At 48.4% G+C, this 18,627-nt stretch overlaps 1 protein-coding gene across 5 annotated transcripts in view; it reads left to right on the top strand.

Moving 5' to 3' along the window:
- The window catches only part of SCFD2 (sec1 family domain containing 2), a 411,837-nt gene that overhangs the window by 369,885 nt on the left and 23,325 nt on the right, over positions 1 to 18,627 (top strand). For 4 of the 5 annotated variants that reach the window (XM_033857009.2, XM_033857010.2, XM_033857008.2 and 1 more), the window contains exons 7-8: positions 2,720 to 2,854; positions 17,689 to 17,808. In XM_033857009.2, the coding sequence (XP_033712900.1) occupies positions 2,720 to 2,854; positions 17,689 to 17,808 (255 nt within the window). The remainder of the gene's footprint in view (positions 1 to 2,719; positions 2,855 to 17,688; positions 17,809 to 18,627) is intronic. The other variant, XM_019928178.3, reaches the window with a different exon arrangement.

Below are 18,627 nucleotides of genomic sequence, written 5' to 3'. Positions count from 1 at the left end.
CTGCTGGAGCTCCAGTCATCACTTCCATGTTCCAGGCAGCAAACAGAGAAAGGGGAGGAAAGCATACCCTTCCCCTTTAAAAATAGAAGACTTCTGAAAGTCCCACTCCCCTTCTACTTACATCTCCATTGCCCAGAACTTGCAGACCCAACAGCAAAGAAGGCTGGAGAATGGAGTCTTTCAGCCAGTTGATCATGTGCCTGTCCAAAAACTGTATTCTATTTCTAAAGAAGCAGTCAATGAATATTTGATGATAATGATGATAAGGTAGCAGAGTATTGGCCAAAGGACTTCTCCATGGAGAGCAGTTTAAAGAGATTAAAGTTTAAGAGATTAAATATCCGGAAAGGCTGAGATGGTAGAAAAGTTTTCAAGACAATTTACTCAGGGAAGAGGATTTGTAGAATTCAGAGGCCATTCCATGACCTTTTCTTTTTTTAACATTGAAAATATTTATTGGATTGTTTTATGATTCCAGAAGTATACCTGTCAATTTCTAAAATTTAGAAAAAAAAGAAAATAATGTCCCCTACTCCCAGAACCTAGAGTTAGCCCTTGTTTACATTTTGGTGTGCTTTACTCGAATCTCTTCCATGCATAAATAATTTATTAATTTTGAACAGGTGGGGGAAAAAAAGGCCATTCTTGCCGTGTGTGTGTGTGTGTGTGTGTGTGTGTGTGTGTGTGTGTGTGTGTGTGTGTGTGTGTGTGTGTGTGTGTGTGTGTGTAGTGGTGTTTTAACTGTGCTTTTTAAAAAAAGAATATAGTGAAAAAGCTTCCTCTCACCTTTGTCCCTTGTCCAGTCCCCCACTCCATGATCGCTGCTCATGGTGATTCTGTATATCACACCAGAGTTTATTTTTTGCATGTTTCAGCAAATGCAAACTTTCATATTCCCTTTGGCACATTTTACACAAACGCCCATCATACACACTGTTCCTCACCTTGCTTCTTCCACTCACGATTTATTCTGCACCTTGCTTTTTACCATCAGCACAGAACTTCCCTCTTCGCTTCCATAGCATTCCTTCGTGTGGATGTATCCCATTTATGAAAGAGCTCCCTACTGATGGGCACATGAGTTTCTAATCTTTTGCTATTATAAACCATAAACAGTCCTTTGTGGATCTCATTTGAATATATTAGCATATTTGTAGGATAAATTCCTAGATGTGGAATTGCTAAGTCAGATGCATTTGTAACTTTGATAGATATTGCCAGATTACTCTCTACACCGATTGTAACAATTTACACTCCCACCAGTAGTATATGAGCGTGTCTGTTTCCCCACAGTCTCATCAAAAAAGTATACTTTCAAACCTCTGTATTTTTGCCTGTATGATAAATTTTTAAAATCTATGTTGGTATTAGGAAGACTGACTCACAGTTTTTGGTTTTTTCAGTTTCTGTGTTATCGGTGTCTCTGCCCAGTACTTTCCCTTTCGTGAGCATTTGCCTATGAGATCTCTGGGCACGCAATGGTCTATTTGACTAATAAGCAGAGGAGAGCTGCACCCTCAACTCAACAGCTGCTATTTCTCCCTGCATCTTATCCTTGATAAATGCACCAGTTCCCTTCTAGCTAAACGACTGTTTATGATTTTGATGGTTTATACCCTGCTATATTTCTAAGGTATTTCAAGTAAGAAAGTTGGAATAAGGGGGAAATAAGAGTAAAAAATGACTACGAAAAGCAAGATGAAGCCAGAGGTGAAGTTAACATACCAGATATCCTCCACACTGGCTAGAGGCCGGTCACAGATTTGGCCAGTGCAAAGACAGGAACAGTTCATGACATCTCTACAGTGCTGTCATAGCCTGGCTTTCCTGAGCCTGTAACAGATATAGCAGAGTGCTTTGAGGGAAGACATTCCTCTTCCTTCACCCTTCATGCTCAAACTGGGCTGCCGAACGTATCTGGAGCAGCAGAGGTAGCAACAAGACTGGGAGGAAGGTGGTCCAGCCGATGCGAAGGGAAGGAGAGAGGAAAAGCTTGGTAGTGAGGAGACACAAGGAAAGAGGTGGGGGAACATGCTTGGAATATACATTGGTCAGAGGCAGCTGCCTCCAAATACTACCTAAATGTGGATAGATTTAGCACCATTTACCAAACTGTAGTTGCTGTAAATTCACATCAGCTTAATTCTACTGAAATTCTCATAGTCTGCGTGGCTTGCTTTCTCTAAGCCCTGACCTTGGTCAGATTTCTTTGGGCATCTTGGCTGCTTTTTCTGGCCAGTGTGTACTTGGAGTTGACCTCTCTAAAAGACGGAGGGATTGCTTTGGACTTGGATAGTGACAATACATTATAAGAAAACATTCGGGATCCTAGCAGAAGGGAGCATAATTCTAAGAATGTTTAGGAGATTGTCTTCCTGTCTATATCAACTGACAATACTTTGCTTTTCAGTATACTTCATGCAAAAAATTGTCACTTTAAATCTAGATTGAAAAATTAGCCATACTAGGATTATAGCTCTGGTGAGAGGCATTTGCTTATGGAAGGGAGTGTGAGGAATAAAAAATAGTGCTAGTGTAGTGGGATAAAAGTTTCCCCCCAAATCATTGTCATATTGTCTTTTCACACACGGAGAATCACAGCCATTGCTCAGTATCAGAATAAACTGGTTTTGCTTCGTTTGGTGCAGAGAAAGCTACCCTCTCTCTAGGCAAATCAAACAAACCCTTTTACTTACAGCACAATGTTTTGTCTTTGCAGGCATCCTATAAGCCGCTGTTGAAGCAGGTTGTGGAGGAAATATTTAATCCCGAGAGGCCAGATCCCGTTGACATTGAACACATGTCTTCAGGCCTCACTGATCTCCTTAAAACTGGATTTAGCATGTTCATGAAGGTAAAGTAACCATGACGAGGTAATCCTGAGTGTAATGCTGTCTTTGCTGGGCTTGAAAATGCTGGTACCCCCTTAACCCTGGCGAGTACCACAAAGGAGAACGTCCAGTATTTGGCCCTTCTGAAATCGGGTGCGATCTTCATTTAACTTTCGGTTATAAGCAGCCTGACCTTCCAGCCTCATACAGCTTCCCTTGACCTAAGCATTATAATCTTTTCTGATCAATAGGTAAGGACACAAGCCCTCCAGGGTAGCACTATTGAAAACTTCCCTCGTGGCCCACATTTTCACTTAACAGGAATCCACATACCATTCACAGATCTTAGTGGTAGCCCAGTGCTCTTAATTCTAGAACTTACTATGTGGGATAATGAGTAACTCTGCTCAGTTGTATAACTAGCATCACCCCAAAATCCATTTGAAAATGACTTTTATTTGGGCTTAGCAGACTCCTGGGTGACAAGCATGAGAATTTCCCTGGCTAGTATTAAGGGTAGGTCAAAATTACTGAACAGCCTTTGCAGTGGAGATGAAAGGAGGAAAAGTACACAAATGTGATCTATTTTTAACCCACTATAAAGTTTCTAAATTTAAAAAGATCTAAACAAGATTACAGGCTGACCTCCTCTTCTATGCCAGGATTTCAGTTGTAATAACTCTTGGAAATAACAGAATGTTTTGCCAGCTTCAAAGCATCTTTGAAATCATGAATTAATCTGCATAGAAGATCAGGCCTTTCAGAGTTCAATAAATGCATGTGCCAGGAAAACTGGTCCACTCCAAAAGCCGGAGGACGGAAACCAATCAGACTCTAAACCAAGCAGTAAACGGCTGGAATGGACACCCAGTCTCCTTCCCAATGGTCCCAGTTATCATCAGCTTCTGATGCAACGCGCAGCTGGTGCATTTTCCCTCTGTTTTGGTTTTTTTTTTTTTTTTTTTAAACAATGCAGCACAGTTCAGCTTCTCAAAAGTGTTCGTGGACTCCCATGTTAAATGTAAGCCCAGGGTTGTCCAACAGCCCTTCATGGTGGCTAGTTTGTACAGAAGCTTCCAGGCTAGAGGTGGTCTCTGGCCTTCTCCACCCGAGCACCCTATTCCTTCATTCATAAGCTTGGACTTAACCTTGGAGAGAGACTAAAATAACAAGAGTGGACTTTCCTGCCCTGATCCATCAAGTCTAAGGACGGCTCATTTTGTCCTTTCCCAGTCAGGCTGCTGCGTCCGTGGGCAGGGCAAGGGCACACGTGGAGGCTCGAACCTGTCTGCACTCTGCTTACTGCAGGAGTTTCTAATTTGCAAGGAGGCACGGTGTCAGTGAGAGAAGGCCTTAACTCGCTCTTAGGCCAGTGATGTTCTGCGGAAAGAACTGTGTCCTGGCGAAAGGGTTCTGTGACCAAATATGTTTGGGAACCCATGGGATAAACAGAAAATTAACCCGAAATTCTTTGCTGTCAGATTTCACAGTGCCTTTAATGTGCTAACGGACTTTGCAACTCTCTGGAGGCTAGCATAGACTGTCTGTTGTAGGAGGACTGTCCACTTGCATTTTCCATCACTGTTTCATGAACCGTGAGACATCACATTTTTAAATTACCCTTTTAAACTACACGGAGTGTTTTCTACAGCTCTTCTTGCGGTCGGAAGCTTCGCTGTCCTAAGGGGAGCTTTGCCTGAGAGGATGTTTAGAACCGTCCTGGGCCAGCACTGGCCTGCTGTGTTTCTCTCCATTCAAATCCTTGGAATTAGAGCTCATGAAGAGATGCCCCCGCCCCTGGAGACTGATCTCAAAGAGAGGTTTCCATGTAATGGATTTAAGAAAAAGGAATGTGTGTTCTTCCAGCAGCTGTCAGCATCCACTCCTCGGCCCGCAGCTGCCGGGCCTCTGCTCTCAGTAGCCAGGGGCTCTCATCTCTCTGCAGGGGGTGGGAGAGTCTTGGTGGGCTGGCCCAGTAGCCCTCCTCACCCCAGCAGCCCAAGGGAAAATCATTTTGTTCCATTTCTACGTGGGCCTCTGTGGCCGGCTCTTCCCATCATTCCACAGAACTTGGCAAGGAAAGTTACCTCTGGCCCATGTGTTCAAAGTTTAAACAAAATTGGGATAAATGGAAAAAGGAACTGCAGGGCTTTGAGGACCTAACAGTGACTTCTCAAAGACCTCCGTCTTTGAGATGGGGGATGATGCCATCAGGAGAAGTGTCTTCTACGTTGGTTTAAGGCCAGTGGAAAGAAGAGGATGTGGATAGAAGAGATGGAGCCTCTCATGGCCACGGCCATTCACCAGTCTCCCTGGTCCTGTTCTCTGATGCTTTTCACTACCAAAGTCAAACAGCTAACCTGTGGTCAGCTGTACCAGGGAATCAGCCATTCTCAGGTTCAAACCTCACAACACCCCTTTCATTATCCCTGCTTTCCCCGTGGGGAAACTGAGGCTCAGAAAGCTTAAGCAGTAGATGTGAACTTCCAGAAGGCCCAAATTGGGTCATCCTCCCCTCCGTTCTCAGGTGTTTTCCAGACAGCACACAGGAAATGGGACAGCAGGATTGGTTCCCAGGTCAGTCTTATTCCAGAGCCCGCGCTCTTAACCACATTTCTTGGCGCCAGGATGCTGCCAGGTATTTTCTTGGAAGTTAAATATTCATGTGTCATTAATTCTTTTCTTCCTGACGACTCATTAGCACAGATGCTTTCCCTCTCCAGTATCTATGCAGCTCCTCAGTCCACTCCACGCCCGGACTGGTCATCCATGTGAGGGAGCTCTCCCGGGGTCATCTGCTGTTACCCTGTCTGCTTCTCTGGGACTTGGTCCCGGGACTCACTGGCAGTACAGTCCCAGGAGAAGAAATTTGCGCAGTGGTGTGAGCTGCTTCCACACACTGCAGCTTCATTCTGTATCAGCAGCCAACAGCCTTTGCTTTCGGGCCACTTGCTGCCCTGCTCTTTGCCTCTGGGACCTGCTTCCCCCCTTCTCACTCAAGACCCACTGATGCTGTGCCTGAAGGGAACAAACAGACAGAGCCTGATGAAATAAAGGTGTCCACGTGGGCTCCTTCTGTGCTTGGGGTACTGTCGCCCAAATGGGAGAGCTGTAGGGCTGGAAAGGGAGCTGAGCTGCTCATCTGTCCCCGTCGTGTCTGTGGACTCACAGGTGGTTTCACAGATGACTTTGGCTCAGTCACCAGAGGCAGTATCTGTAGCCTACGCGGGGGGTGAGAAGCCAGCAGGAAATGTTCTGGGAAAGAGACCAGCAGACATTACCGCAGAGTGTACTGGGGGTCCCCATGACGGTGATAGGAAAAACATAGGAGAGGGTTTTCCAGGCCCCAGTGTCTCGTCAGGGCTCTGGACCTTGTGTGTGCACTTGTGTGACTGCACTCATTCCTTGCTTTGTCATTATACGTGTTAGGTATCTTTCTCCAGACTAGCATGTTCTAACTGAACGGCTTCATCCACTGCACATCAGTGAATCAAGATCTCAGTTCAATGTGTTGTAATCAGCACTTCTTAACGAAGAAAAATAGAACAGGCTAGCAACGTGAAACCAAAAACTGAGTCACACATACATACACACTTGTGATTTAAATGAATTTCTTGCTTTCGGCCACAATCAAAAGGAGGTGAGGGCTTCCCTGGTAGCGCAGTGGTTGAGAGTCCGCCTGCCGATGCAGGGGACACAGGTTCGTGCCCCGGTCCGGGAAGATCCCACATGCCACGGAGCAGCTGGGCTCGTGAGCCATGGCCGCTGAGCCTGCGCGTCTGGAGCCTGTGCTCCACAACGGGAGAGGCCACAACAGTGGGAGGCCCACGTACCGCAAAAAAAAAAAAAGGAGGTGAAAGCTATGGCTATGCGAAAGGAGGGCTGATCTGGGTCTCATTCTTTCCTGCATCCTCAGCATGGGGCACCTGCATGGGCCTTACACACAGCAGGCACCCGCTAAAGGTTGGGAGTGGCCCTGTGAGGACGCCCATTCAGAGAGCAGCAGGCTTCAGTCAGTGGTTCCTCTTTCCAGCTTACTGCCCTTAAGCCGAAGCTACGTTTCAGCAACTTCACGAGGGAGAGAAGGCAGCAGCCAGACCAGGCAACTCCAGTGACCCTCAGCGTATTCCCTGACCCTCCTTTGCAGCAGCTACTAAGCAAGGCGAAGCCAGTCACTGTTCTGTCATTATGTCACCCCAGAGAAGCAGCGGCCCACGGGCTCCCGCTCACCGCCCAGCACTGCCCTGCTGGGGGAGACGGAAGCCCACCTCGCCTCTGTCGAAGAAACCTGGTGGGCTCATCTTCTGTCCACAGACAGCATGGAAATCTGTTTTTCCACCTTCTTTGTCTCTCTGGAGAAGAGAACGGAAGCAAAGAGGCTGGTTTTGTAGTGTGAAGACTCAGAGGAGCCAGCAGGAGAAATGTCCGAACAGTGTTAGGCAGGGGGGTGCATGTTGTCAGGGGAGGTTTTGGGGGTCGCTTTTCTATTCCACATCTCTCACTTTTCTGTTTGCTTTTGTAAATAATAGAAGGCCATCTAGTTTATGCTCTATTAACACCACTGACCTCCTTCTACTGCCCATGTTTGTTTTCAAGAGGCAATAGGGAGTGGTGGTAACATCCGGAGTCAGATGATCTGGGTTAGAACTCGAGCTCCCGCACTTACCAGCTGTGTGACCGTGGGTATGTTGTCACTTAAGCCCTCTGTGCCTAAGTTGCCTCATCGGTAAAATGCGGATGATAATAGTACCTACTTTACAGGACTGTGGTGAGGATTGAGTTCATACGTACAGAGGATTCACACCAGTACCTGGCCTACAGGAAGTGCTAAGTATGTACTTGCTATTTTTATTTGCACAAGTTCGTGATCCTGGCCAGACTGTGGCTCTTGGGAAAAGAGCCACCTTGAGTGTCTTTGTATTGCTGTACAGAGCCCGCGTGGGGGCATTTGGTGCATACAGATTAACTGCTAGTGAACAAATGAATCACACAGAAGAGAACTGACACCTTCCCCCAAAGTCACAAGCATCTCCTGTCTCACTGCCGACTTGCTCTTGCTAAGAGACATGGACTTTCTCTGCCTGTGGGCAGCCATGTTTATACGGCTGTGCGGTGTTTTTCCAGACCCCCTTTCTCGTCTATCCTGTGAGTCCCGGCTTGATGTCCTCGGTCTCAGCAGACACAGACCCTCCTTCCTGGAGCAAGGTGTGGGAGCCGGTGAAATTCTGTGCCCGTGCCGTGACAAAATGGCTCAAGGGAAGAGAGGCCAGCTGGGCTCGACCCTGGCCACCTGGCACGGAGGCAGAAGCCCAAGACAACTCGGACCCCAGGCTCCACCAGGAGCACTTTAGAAGCTCCGCCTCTGCCCCGCAAGCACTCCTCAATCAGCCCCAGTGCTGTAGGGAGGCCTCGGAAGTGGCTCGCAGAAATCAATCTTATTGATGTAAATGTCCGCAGACAGTGAAAGTTAGGAAAAATGCCTGTGTGTCCAAGATTCTCTGCCTCAAATAAACCCTGTGTGAGAGGGAATCCAGGCAGCTGTATGTTGCCCTTACTAAAGTCGGAACCTCATCTGTGTCAGGCTACAACTTGTTAAAGTCACTTTCTTTTCATTGCTTTAACTTGTTTTCCTGTATAAATCAGACCCTCCACAGAAGTCTCTCATCCCCCGCCCAACCCGTTCTGGTTATCGCTCGTTACGTAAGAAGCCATGTCAAAACACTGGCGTAAAGTATTATCCGTCATTTATTTTGTTCATGTATCTGCTCTCTGGGCAGAGCTCAGCAGAGAAGAATTCGCCTCCAAGATGGTCCACTCCCGTGGTCAGCAGATGGACGCTGATCACCAGCTGGTAGCTCAACCCGGCCCGTGAGCTACAGGACTCAGTTCCTCTCCACACAGGCCCCGCCACGTAGCCTGAGCTTCCTCACAGCATCCCAGGGACAGGCATCCTAAAAGAAATTGCCAGGTGGGAAGCCTCAGAAGCCACAGGGCATCACTCCTCAGTATCCTGTTGGTTGAGGCGGTCACAAATGCCCACCTGGATTCAAGGGGAGGGATATACTGTCTTCCTATGAAAAAGGGAACCAGAGCGTGAGAAGCAGAAACTATCGCTGAGGCCGCTTTAGGAAAATGCAGTCCGCACTTTACCTCAATGTAGGAGTGGCTGTCCGGCCCATCAAGGGCAGTGTTCGGCTAATTCTAGGAGTTTTCCCTTCGATCTCAAGGACAGAAAATGTACTTAGGCTTCTGATCTGCTTTCAAAATAAGTGAGCCCAGAAAGACTTTGATAATCAAAGGCATGCCTGCTATTTGCCCACAATCATTTTAAATAATATAATCTAAGGGAAAAAAAAAACCTTTCTGAGTGATGAGCTGGAGGACTTTGCTCTCCCAGGTTCCCCCCATCAGGCCCTGTCAAGGAAAGCAGGCAGGCTGGGGAGCAGAGCTGGGTGCCCACGCGATCATTCTTCCTGCAGTTCTGAGCAAGTGTTTGGAGTCAGCTCAGCGCACTCCTCCACCAGAGGCTAGACCTGTGGTTAGCCACAGGGAGCTGTCGGCTTCAAAGGGCGGTGCCCTGGGGGGAGGGGACTATCAAACTCCGAGAGAAACAGCTTTGACAGAACATCACATTTTTTAAACAGTCAAGTCTTCTCTCCAAATGCCTGTGCGTGGAGCACCTTGATCCCTGTAGAGAAAAGCTTGATAGTGATCTAATAAATAAAGCGAACCATACCTTACCGCTCTCACAATTTAATTTAAAACGAGCATGTCTAATAGGCAGCACTTTGAAAATGCGTTTCTGGAATTTGTGGTTTGGATTTCAGTCTCCTGAAAATAATATATTTTATATCTACTCCATGTGTTTGGACTCCAACTTGTTTTGACTAAAGGACTTGATTTGTCAAGATGTTTTCTCCGCTGGAACTGCTGTGAGGGCCGTCGGTTGTATCTAATGAACTTACGCGAGGCCCTTTTACCTCCTTTTAAGAGCATTGTGAAACTTCGTGTTGTTGTTGTTCCATTTCTTATATGGCTGTGCTTCATTGGAAAAAGGAAAAGATTTATGAAAAACACTCAAAGAAGACCCAGTGCTTGCCTCTGGGCCCTTAGTATGAGTTCCTGCGAGAGCTCCATGGCCTTAGGCAGCAATAGAAAAGGGCCCACAAGGAGAGAGGGCACAACTGCTCAGGGTAGCCCTAAAAAGCTGGAGGTGGTGAGGGGGAAGAGTTGAAACACTTCAGTGGCAATTAAGCCACCACCAGGTTGCACGAACTCCATCAAAGAAAGTCCTCATTATCAGGACCGAGGGGGCCTCTCCGGGAACCTAAGGGCGGCAATGTGGTGGGCCTCAAGAAGGATTGGGCCCGAGAACTAGAAAGCCAGCAGGAAACCAGACAGTTCTGAAGGCTTGCTGTGGCCTGCAGAAGATGCCGAGAACAGCCCTAGCACTGTGTACATGCTCAATAAGTATGAGCTGAGTGAATGGCTGGAGAGCTCTGTCACAGCTTCTGGTGCTTCTTCAGAGCTCAGCTTTGACTGGGCCTCGTCCGTCTTAGGTCAAGTCTTGATTCCCAGTGAAGGGTCTCGAGTGGGCCCAGCCTGGGTCGGGGCCCATTCCTGAACCGTTCAGTTGAAGTTGGGGGGCACGATCACACCATAATTACATGGCTGCCAGGAGCCCACCCCATGGCCATGGGGATGGAGGAGACTATTCATGTGTGGGCGGGACAGATACCTACAGATGCATCTACAGCAGCGGTGAAGGATGCTGTAAGGATAAAGGGCAAAAGCGGTGAGCCTCAGGTGCCATTTGATGTCAGATCCTTGCACTGGGAAAGCTGGACGTGCCTGGAGGTCATCTAGTCCCGCTCCTCACTGTTTGCACAAGAAAAATGAGACTCAGACGTGAAAAGTTGGCTTAGGTCCACTATACTTTGTGGCATTTCTGACAAGAGGAAAACATCTTAGCATTTGGTGTTTGTTGATTAAATCAGCACAAGTCTTGGAATCTATTTGCAATACTATTTATAACTGTTGTTTGTATTTTCTTCTTCTTAATTATGCTACATACTGTGGTTTGATTTTTGTCTAACATTCGCTAAATTTGATCCATAAGGTCTAGTGAGATGGATTTGGGTAGGAATCGTGAAACAAAAACTTGGTTTTGGCAGGCGACGAACTTTGTTTGCCTGTGAGCAATTATCAAGAGCCTCTTGTGTGCTAGTCGCTCTTGTGGGGAAGGAAGATACAGAGACAAAGTAGCCATCCTACCTTCCATGGCATAGCGTACATTGGAGAGCTTACAGTTTGTTAGGGAGATGGACAAGAACACTGAGGGTTGAGGGGACGAGAGATAAGTGGTATCTGGGTGGGGTGTGAGGACACAGAAGGGGGAGCTCAGTGTGTCCAACCAGTAGGAGTGAGGAACAAAGTGATGAAATGCCGGGCTACATGAAAGGAATTCCAGGTAGCTCCAAATGGCTGGGTCTAAGAGCAGCCTGTAAAGAGTGGAAGAAGGTAAGATAGAGAAATAAGCGGAAGGCAGATCACGAAGGGCTGGAGGCCTGACATTCGACCAAAAACAATGAGGTTCCATGGAATGTTTTTTCGGAATTTATAACCAGTGTATGTGTTATAAAGATCACCTGGAAGCACTGAGAGAGGGGGTGGGGGAACATGGCCGGACTAGCATCAGGCTGGGGAGAGAAGGTGAGAAGATGAGAGTTGGGGTGAGGTAGGGGCCGAGGGAATGAGGGCAGTGATGCAGCGCCAGAGGGTCCCACAGGACCGGGCATTGATGGGATGTGGAAGTAAATGAGAGAACATTGTCCAGGGTCAGTCACCCAGTCAGGGATGGCTGGATGGCAGGTGTTAACATTCTCTCTGACTTGGAAGCAGGAATGGAGAAGAAAATAACTGGCATTTTAGAATTTAGGTGCCTGTGAGACAGCTTTGCAGCTCAGCAGAGCTGAGGGGCCACTGGCCCATGTGAGGGCCAGACCGTGGACAGGATAGGGCCACCCAGGGACGGTGTTTGCGAGAAGAGGCCCAAGCAGTCAGGAACACAGTACGTGATGGGGCAGGTCAAGCAAGAGGAGAATCCATGAGGAAGAAGAGAAACTGAGAGGGCTTAGAGAGCAGAGAGGGTTGGGGAGGAAGTTTCTGGAAAGCAGAAGCCATCCACTGCAGCAAATGCAACAGTTAGGCTGAGCTGATGGCAGAGTGACTCTGGCAGATGGCAGCCTTTGCGATGAGATTAAATAAAGACCCACGAGGAACCTGGTAATTGGCTGACGTTGCTGAAGAACTAAAAGTACAGAGTTTTAAGAGATGAAAGCTAGTAAAAATGCTGTCAGTTTGAAGAATCTGTTTATAAATGAGAGCATGTGGAATGTATCCCACTCTGGTATGAGACAGACCTGGATTTCTGTCTCAACGCTACAGCTTATCAATTGGAAAACTTGGGACAAGTCACTTCACCTCTGTAAGCCTCACTGTCTCCATCTGTAGAATGGAGCTTCTACCTACTTCATAGAGTCTAAGATTGTGCAGAGTAATGCTTGCCCCACCCCCTGCTTTATTTTCCTCCGCAACACTTATCACCTTCTTCACTTACCAATTTACTTTTGTATTTTGTCACTCTCCCCAACGAAAATATAAACTCTGTGCAGCAGGGAGTCCTCTCGGGTTCGTTCGCTGCGGAGTCCCCAGTGCCTAGAGCAGTGTCTGGCCCATAGTAGTTGCTCAATAAATATTTGTGGACTGGATGAATAAATGAGTAAAAGGTTGTGCTAGACCTGAAGTGTTTGGCGGCAGTGGCAGTGCTGTTACTTCCTCCCGTTGGGAGAAAAGCCATTACCAAGCCACCTTCAAAGTCAGCATGGCGGGTCTCAGGGCCCAGTGCCCTTTGGGCCAACGCTCCCATTACGCTGTCTCCCTCCTACGAGGCCCGGCCCATCGTTGGAGGGTGGGGGACCTGACCCTTGCCTGTGCTGGGGACAAGTAAGTCACACATGTAGAGAAACAGATTGGAGGAGAATCAGCAGCTGGGTTCTTGGAACGCCTGGAGAACTCCAGAGAAACGGGGAGCAGAGGAAACCCTTCTCATAGAAACCAGTCAGGACATCAAAGAGTGCTCTCGGGACCACAGCTGCAGAGAAGGTGTCGGCAGCCCCTGCTTCAAAGGCTGGATGGATGGTGGGGAGAAACTATCTTCTCTGACCAGAACCTGACGTCTTAAAATCCCAGCCAGCGAAGGTTTAGAAAATGAAAGAAAGAGCAATGAGTCTGACTTGCTTTATTAATCTGTGTGTTTGTGATGGCAGTCATGATGCTTAAATCTTTCATCATCAAAGTGCCTTACACCATGAACCCACATACAAGTGGGACTCAGCCGAATGTGGCTGGTTATAAGGAATGTGTTATTCTGATGGAAAAGACTGGAAAGGCTCCACTTCCCAATAGCCTGCCGATTTGACATGTTCTAAAAGGAAATCTGGTATCAAAACATAAATCTAAACAGAAACCAAAATGGCAAACAGCAACATGCATTAATGGGGCCCGTTAATTTGTACCACAATCAACATTCCCTCAATTCGTTGGCCAAAGGGTATTGTTCTTTGTTGTTGCTGTTCATTTCTTTTTTCCTTTTCATCTTTCAATACATCCTTCCAAGATTCTCACAATGTACTTCAGAGTCCAGACTCTCTTATGGAAAGCATATGTCTTTGGGAACGTACTGTACCACTTGAAGTTCTGGAGCCAGTTGTATTTCTGTCCCAGCATTAAGTGAGAAACAATTGTTTGTAGGGTTGGAAGGAACCCCGGTTAGTTACTCAGCCAGGAAGAACCACACGTAAAGCAAAGAGAGAGTGTCTAAAAGATCTCAAAGAAAAGAAGAATATCTCCAGTTACCCTGTGGACCTCATTCATTCATTCATTCATTTTATTCATGCAACATTTGTTGAAAGTTTATCATGAGCTAGCTCTACGCTCAGACCCCAAAATACCGAGATAAATATCAATCCCTACCCTCCAGTAGCTTACAGCCTAGGAGAGGAGATAGACAGGTCTATCAAGGTCGCAGTCCAGTGTGACAAGGCCAAGGCAGAGGTATCTGTCAGATTCGGGTCATGGGGCAGGAGTTGAGAGGTGGTTAGGGAGAACTTTTTAGAGGCGAGGGTGCCTTTTAAAGAGAGTAAAAAGGAAGGAGGTACAGAAGGGGAGGCAGGGGTACTTTACACAGAGGAAACTGTCCATGCCACATAAAACGAGATGACGCAGTTGGTGCTCTAACTGTTTAATAACTGGAATGTCATGGGCACGGACAGACCAAAACCCACTGGTGTGGTCCCAACCAATGCCTGTGGGCTAAAGATCTTTCCTACTAATATGGACAAATCCCCAGGGTATATCACTGAGCAAAACTAAATCTGATATCGAGTGGCTAGAAGTCAAGATGGCCGTTACCCCTTGGTGAGGTAGTGACACGAAGGGGGCCTGCGTGGGGATCCAGAGTGCTGGCTTTCTGTTTCCTGATCTGGGTACTGGTCACAAGGATTTGTTTAGTTTGTGAAAATAAATTGAACTGCACACTTGTGATAAATGCTCTTTTCAGCGCAAATGTTCAGTAAAGTGTTGTATGTTTAACAAAAAGTTTTTTAAAAAAGACCTTGCAGGGCTTTCCTGGTGGCGCAGTGGTTGAGAGTCCGCTTGCCAATGCAGGGGACACGAGTTCGTGTCCCAGTCCGGGAAGATCCCACATGCCGCGGAGCGGCTGGGCCCGTGAGCTATGACCACTGAGCCTGCGCGTCCGGAGCCTGTGCTCCACAACGGGAGAGGCCACAACAGTGAGAGGCCCGCATACCGCAAAAAAAAAAAAAAAAAAAAAGGCCTTGCATTCATGGATGGCTCAAGTCCTCGTGAGTGACTCCAGCAAATAGTGCATATGGAGGAGATGAAAATAGAGGCATAAAGCAAAGCCATGTGAGAAGAGCCTTATATACTGAATTGAGGAGTCTGAACTTTATCCTCAGAGTTAGGAGACTCCCCGGAAAGAATGTGAGCATGTGATGGAGCTGAGGGGTGTTTAAGAGTGTGGCCTCTGCAGTTTGGCCCCTGGCTCTAAGGTTTAGTCACGACGTGTAAACTTCAGTCTCTCCATCTGTAAAATACGCCAATGATTGTATTTGCCTCCTAAGGATTTTTGACAATCGGATAAGATAACGCACAAAACTTCAATAATAAATATTTGCACTTTTGAAAGCTTACTTAGGCAGGAACGAGGAGACTGGATTGGGGTGGGGGTGGGGGTGTGTGTGGCCAGACCAGGGACAGGGAGACAAATTAGAAAGACTCTAACAATAATCTAGTAAAGAAGGAATGAGAGCCGACCAGAGCAGGGATAGTGGAAATCAAGGAGAGATCAGTGAATCGGAGGGGGAAGAATGAACAGGACTTGATCTGGGAGATGAAGAAGACAGCACAGTCCAAGATGACGCTCAAGGGTCTGGCTCAGGTGACTGTGAAGGAGGTGATGTTCTTAGAAAGTCAACAGAAGGAATAGACTTGGGGAAAGATCACGCATCAAACTTGAAATCTGTTGGGTTGAGGGATCCCAGGAGGCATCCAGGTGGAGATGGCCACAGGAACTCAACAGTGATGCTAAAGACGTAGATTTGGGAAGCATATAAAGGATTCTTGAAGGCATATGAGTAGACGAGGTCCTCAAGTGAGAGAAGCAAGGGGCCAAAGATGGAACCCTGAGGAGCGTCGACACTTCAAGGGCAGACCAAGAAAAGGAACCTATGAAGGAGTTTGAGAAGGAATCAGTGGAAAGGTAAAAGAAATAACCAAGACAGTGTGCTACTGTGGAAGCCAAGAAGGGTGTTATCCACTGTGACAAATGCCACAGAAATGTCCAGTTAAATGAAGACAAAGAACTGTCTATCGACTCCTACATGTGACGGCCATTGGTGACTGCAGTGAGAGCAGCTCCAGGGGAGCAGTGGAGCAAAAGCAGGATGGCCGTGGGTGTGTGGGACTCGGACTGGAAGACAGCAGTCAACAAATGCAGTCAAGGGGTTGGAGCTGCAGCGCAGAAGGTTGGGGGGTGGGGTGAGGTAAAGATCAAAGAGTTTTGTAACTTTTTCAGTGTTCACCACCACCCATTTTGAAAGAGTTTAGACCTACTTTTCCTTCTTTCTTTCTTTCTGTCTTTCTGCCTTTCATTTCTCTCCCTCCATTCCCCTATTTCTCTACCTCCCTCCCCCCCGTCCACTCTGAGTTTCCTCTCCAGAAGCCAAGGAACAACTTATATAACTGGAAATACTTAATGTATTACCTTTTTAAGTGTTTTTAAAACAAGACATTGAAAAGTGGGTATATTTAGGCAGGGGAGCAAAAGAACCAAATTGAGAAAGGAGTTGGAGTTGGGGTAAGAGCAGGGGCTTCCTCTCTTCCTGTCAGCCTGATGTCCCACCCTGCTGCTCCAGGGGACCGTCCCTTGGCCCAAAGATGGCTTGTGTGTTAGTGGGTGTGAACGAGTACAGACATTTACCACCTTTGTCTACCCTCTCCTGGCTGGAGTCAAGCCTGTTTCTCCCACCTCGGGCTTCAGTGGCCATGCAGGCAGCTGACAGCATCCTTCCCATAATGACTCCATGCTGCTGTCCCGGCTGGGCCTCTGGCCTGCTCCCCCGACCTGGTGACCGCTTGCCTGCGGCGCTCGGCTCACAACACTTCTGCCCACTTCTCACCGAACCGTCCCGGGCTTCCAGGTAGGGCTCAAACACACTGTCTTCAGGAACCCCCTCTCGTCCCCTTCAGTTAGTCACTAGGTCTATATGTTGGCCTTGCACATTTCCTGAGAGATTACTGGGAGACATTCTCATTTTAGTTGTTTTTTTTGTTTGTTTGTTTTTGTTCTTTTGGGTTTTTTTGCGGTACGCGGGCCTCTCACTGTTGCGGCCTCTCCCGTTGTGGAGCACAGGCTCCGGACGCGCAGGCTCAGCAGCCATGGCTCACGGGCCCAGCCGCTCCGCGGCACGTGGGATCTTCCCGGACCAGGGCATGAACCCGTGTCCCCTGCATCGGCAGGCGGACTCTCAACCACTGCGCCACCAGGGAAGCCCTCATTTTAGTTGTTTTATAATACTTTGCCTCACTGGTGAAATCATGAGGCACCGGGAGGAATTCTCCACGACCTCCAGTGCAGTGCTGCACGCGGAGCAGGGCCTCAGCTCTGGCTGAGGCCAACCTCAGCTGACTGAGGCTGGTTTGCAGAAGGTAAGGGCGTGAAGTTTGCACTCGAGGGTGGGTGCAGGGCTCTTGCATCTTTGCCCACCCTCCACCGCCCCCTCCTAGGGCTCTAACCATCCGTCAATTCCACAGACATTTACTGAGCACCTACTCTGAGCCAGAAACTGCGCTAGGCACGCCGGGCATTTAGCAGTGAAGCCGGCAGACAAGATCACCGCCTCGTGGAGCTTGTGTTCCATTAGAGGAGACGGCCGTCAGGGGAGAGACGTTGACCCCAGGCTGTGACACGTGCTTGGAAGGAGATGCACGGAGCTCTGTAAGGCAGGAGCACGCTTATGCTGAGACCTGCAGACCGAACAAGAGGGGAAGTTGCCCTCAGTCTTCTCTGCGTATTTAATAGTGCCCACTCCTGTAACTTTGCTTTCAGTAAAATATTTATTGAAAGGGCTGTAGGAAGGTGACATGCTGTGCGTGTTCCTGGTCAGTGCGCTCACAGACCACTAACACATCCGACCCCTAACAGATCCCACCCTCTCTGAGGGTTGTTCATCTCACCTGAAGACGCCTCTGACGCCGGCGGTGGTTTCTTTTGCAGGTGAGCCGGCCTCATCCCAGCGACCACCCTCTTCTGATTCTCTTCGTGGTGGGCGGGGTCACAGTCTCGGAAGCCAAAATGATCAAAGACCTTGTGCCATCCCTGAAGCCAGGAACCCAGGTACCGAGTCCTCAGTGATATGATCTGAACGGGAGGCCTGAGGCAGGAGTGGGGAGGGCAGACCAGGGCCTTCATTAGGCTCCCCCGCGCTCCTATCTCCATCCCGCTGCCTCCTTTCCCAGGGCCAGGACCTACTGTCGGTGGAGGGAAGGGGGAGACCTCTCCTACCTCTGGGTGGCAAGTGCTGAAGCGCTATTCCCAGTTCCTACAGGGCTTGTATTCTCTGGCGTCCAATCGGTGCTTAATTACTCAAGAGTTTTGGCTGCTTTCCAGGCTCCAGATAATTGAGGGTGACTCCCGGGGACCATCTCCGCCCTGTGGCAGGGAGAGGACGGGGCTGGAGGAGTTTGGGAAGGCCCCTTGTCATGACAATGACAAGTGTAGTATCTTTCTCCTCTGTAGCCTCCTGCCAGGTCCCGTCCTCCTCCCCACGCAAATGCCCGGTGGTTAAGACACAGCCCTCTAGGTTTTCCAGGCCCGAGTCTGCATCCTCCCTCCGCCTTTTACTAGCTAGGTGATTGGAGTGAGAAAAGCCCTTCGTTTTCTCATTTAGGCTACGGGGCAGGGTGGTTGGGAAAAGAGTGCCTTGCCCAGCTGCTTACTGCTATGGGCAACCGAGGCTCTGTCCTCTGGGGGCTGAGGGGCCTCAGAACTGTCCTGCTGGGGCACCGGGAGCCTGGGACACCTTCCCATTGACCCTCGCCCCCCGCCCAATTGAGACTTGCTTTCGGGGCCTGTCTTCAGCTTTGCCATGTCTGCATGCAGCCAGCGGCTTTCTGTGGTTTAGAGAAAGCAGAACAGAGATGCCAGTGCAGTGCT

Source organism: Tursiops truncatus, chromosome 5 (genome assembly GCF_011762595.2).
Source record: "Tursiops truncatus isolate mTurTru1 chromosome 5, mTurTru1.mat.Y, whole genome shotgun sequence".
In the NCBI taxonomy this organism is placed as follows: Eukaryota; Metazoa; Chordata; class Mammalia; order Artiodactyla; family Delphinidae; genus Tursiops; species Tursiops truncatus.
The sequence above is the reverse complement of the archived record's forward strand: the minus strand, read 5'-3'. Positions and strand labels throughout refer to the sequence as shown.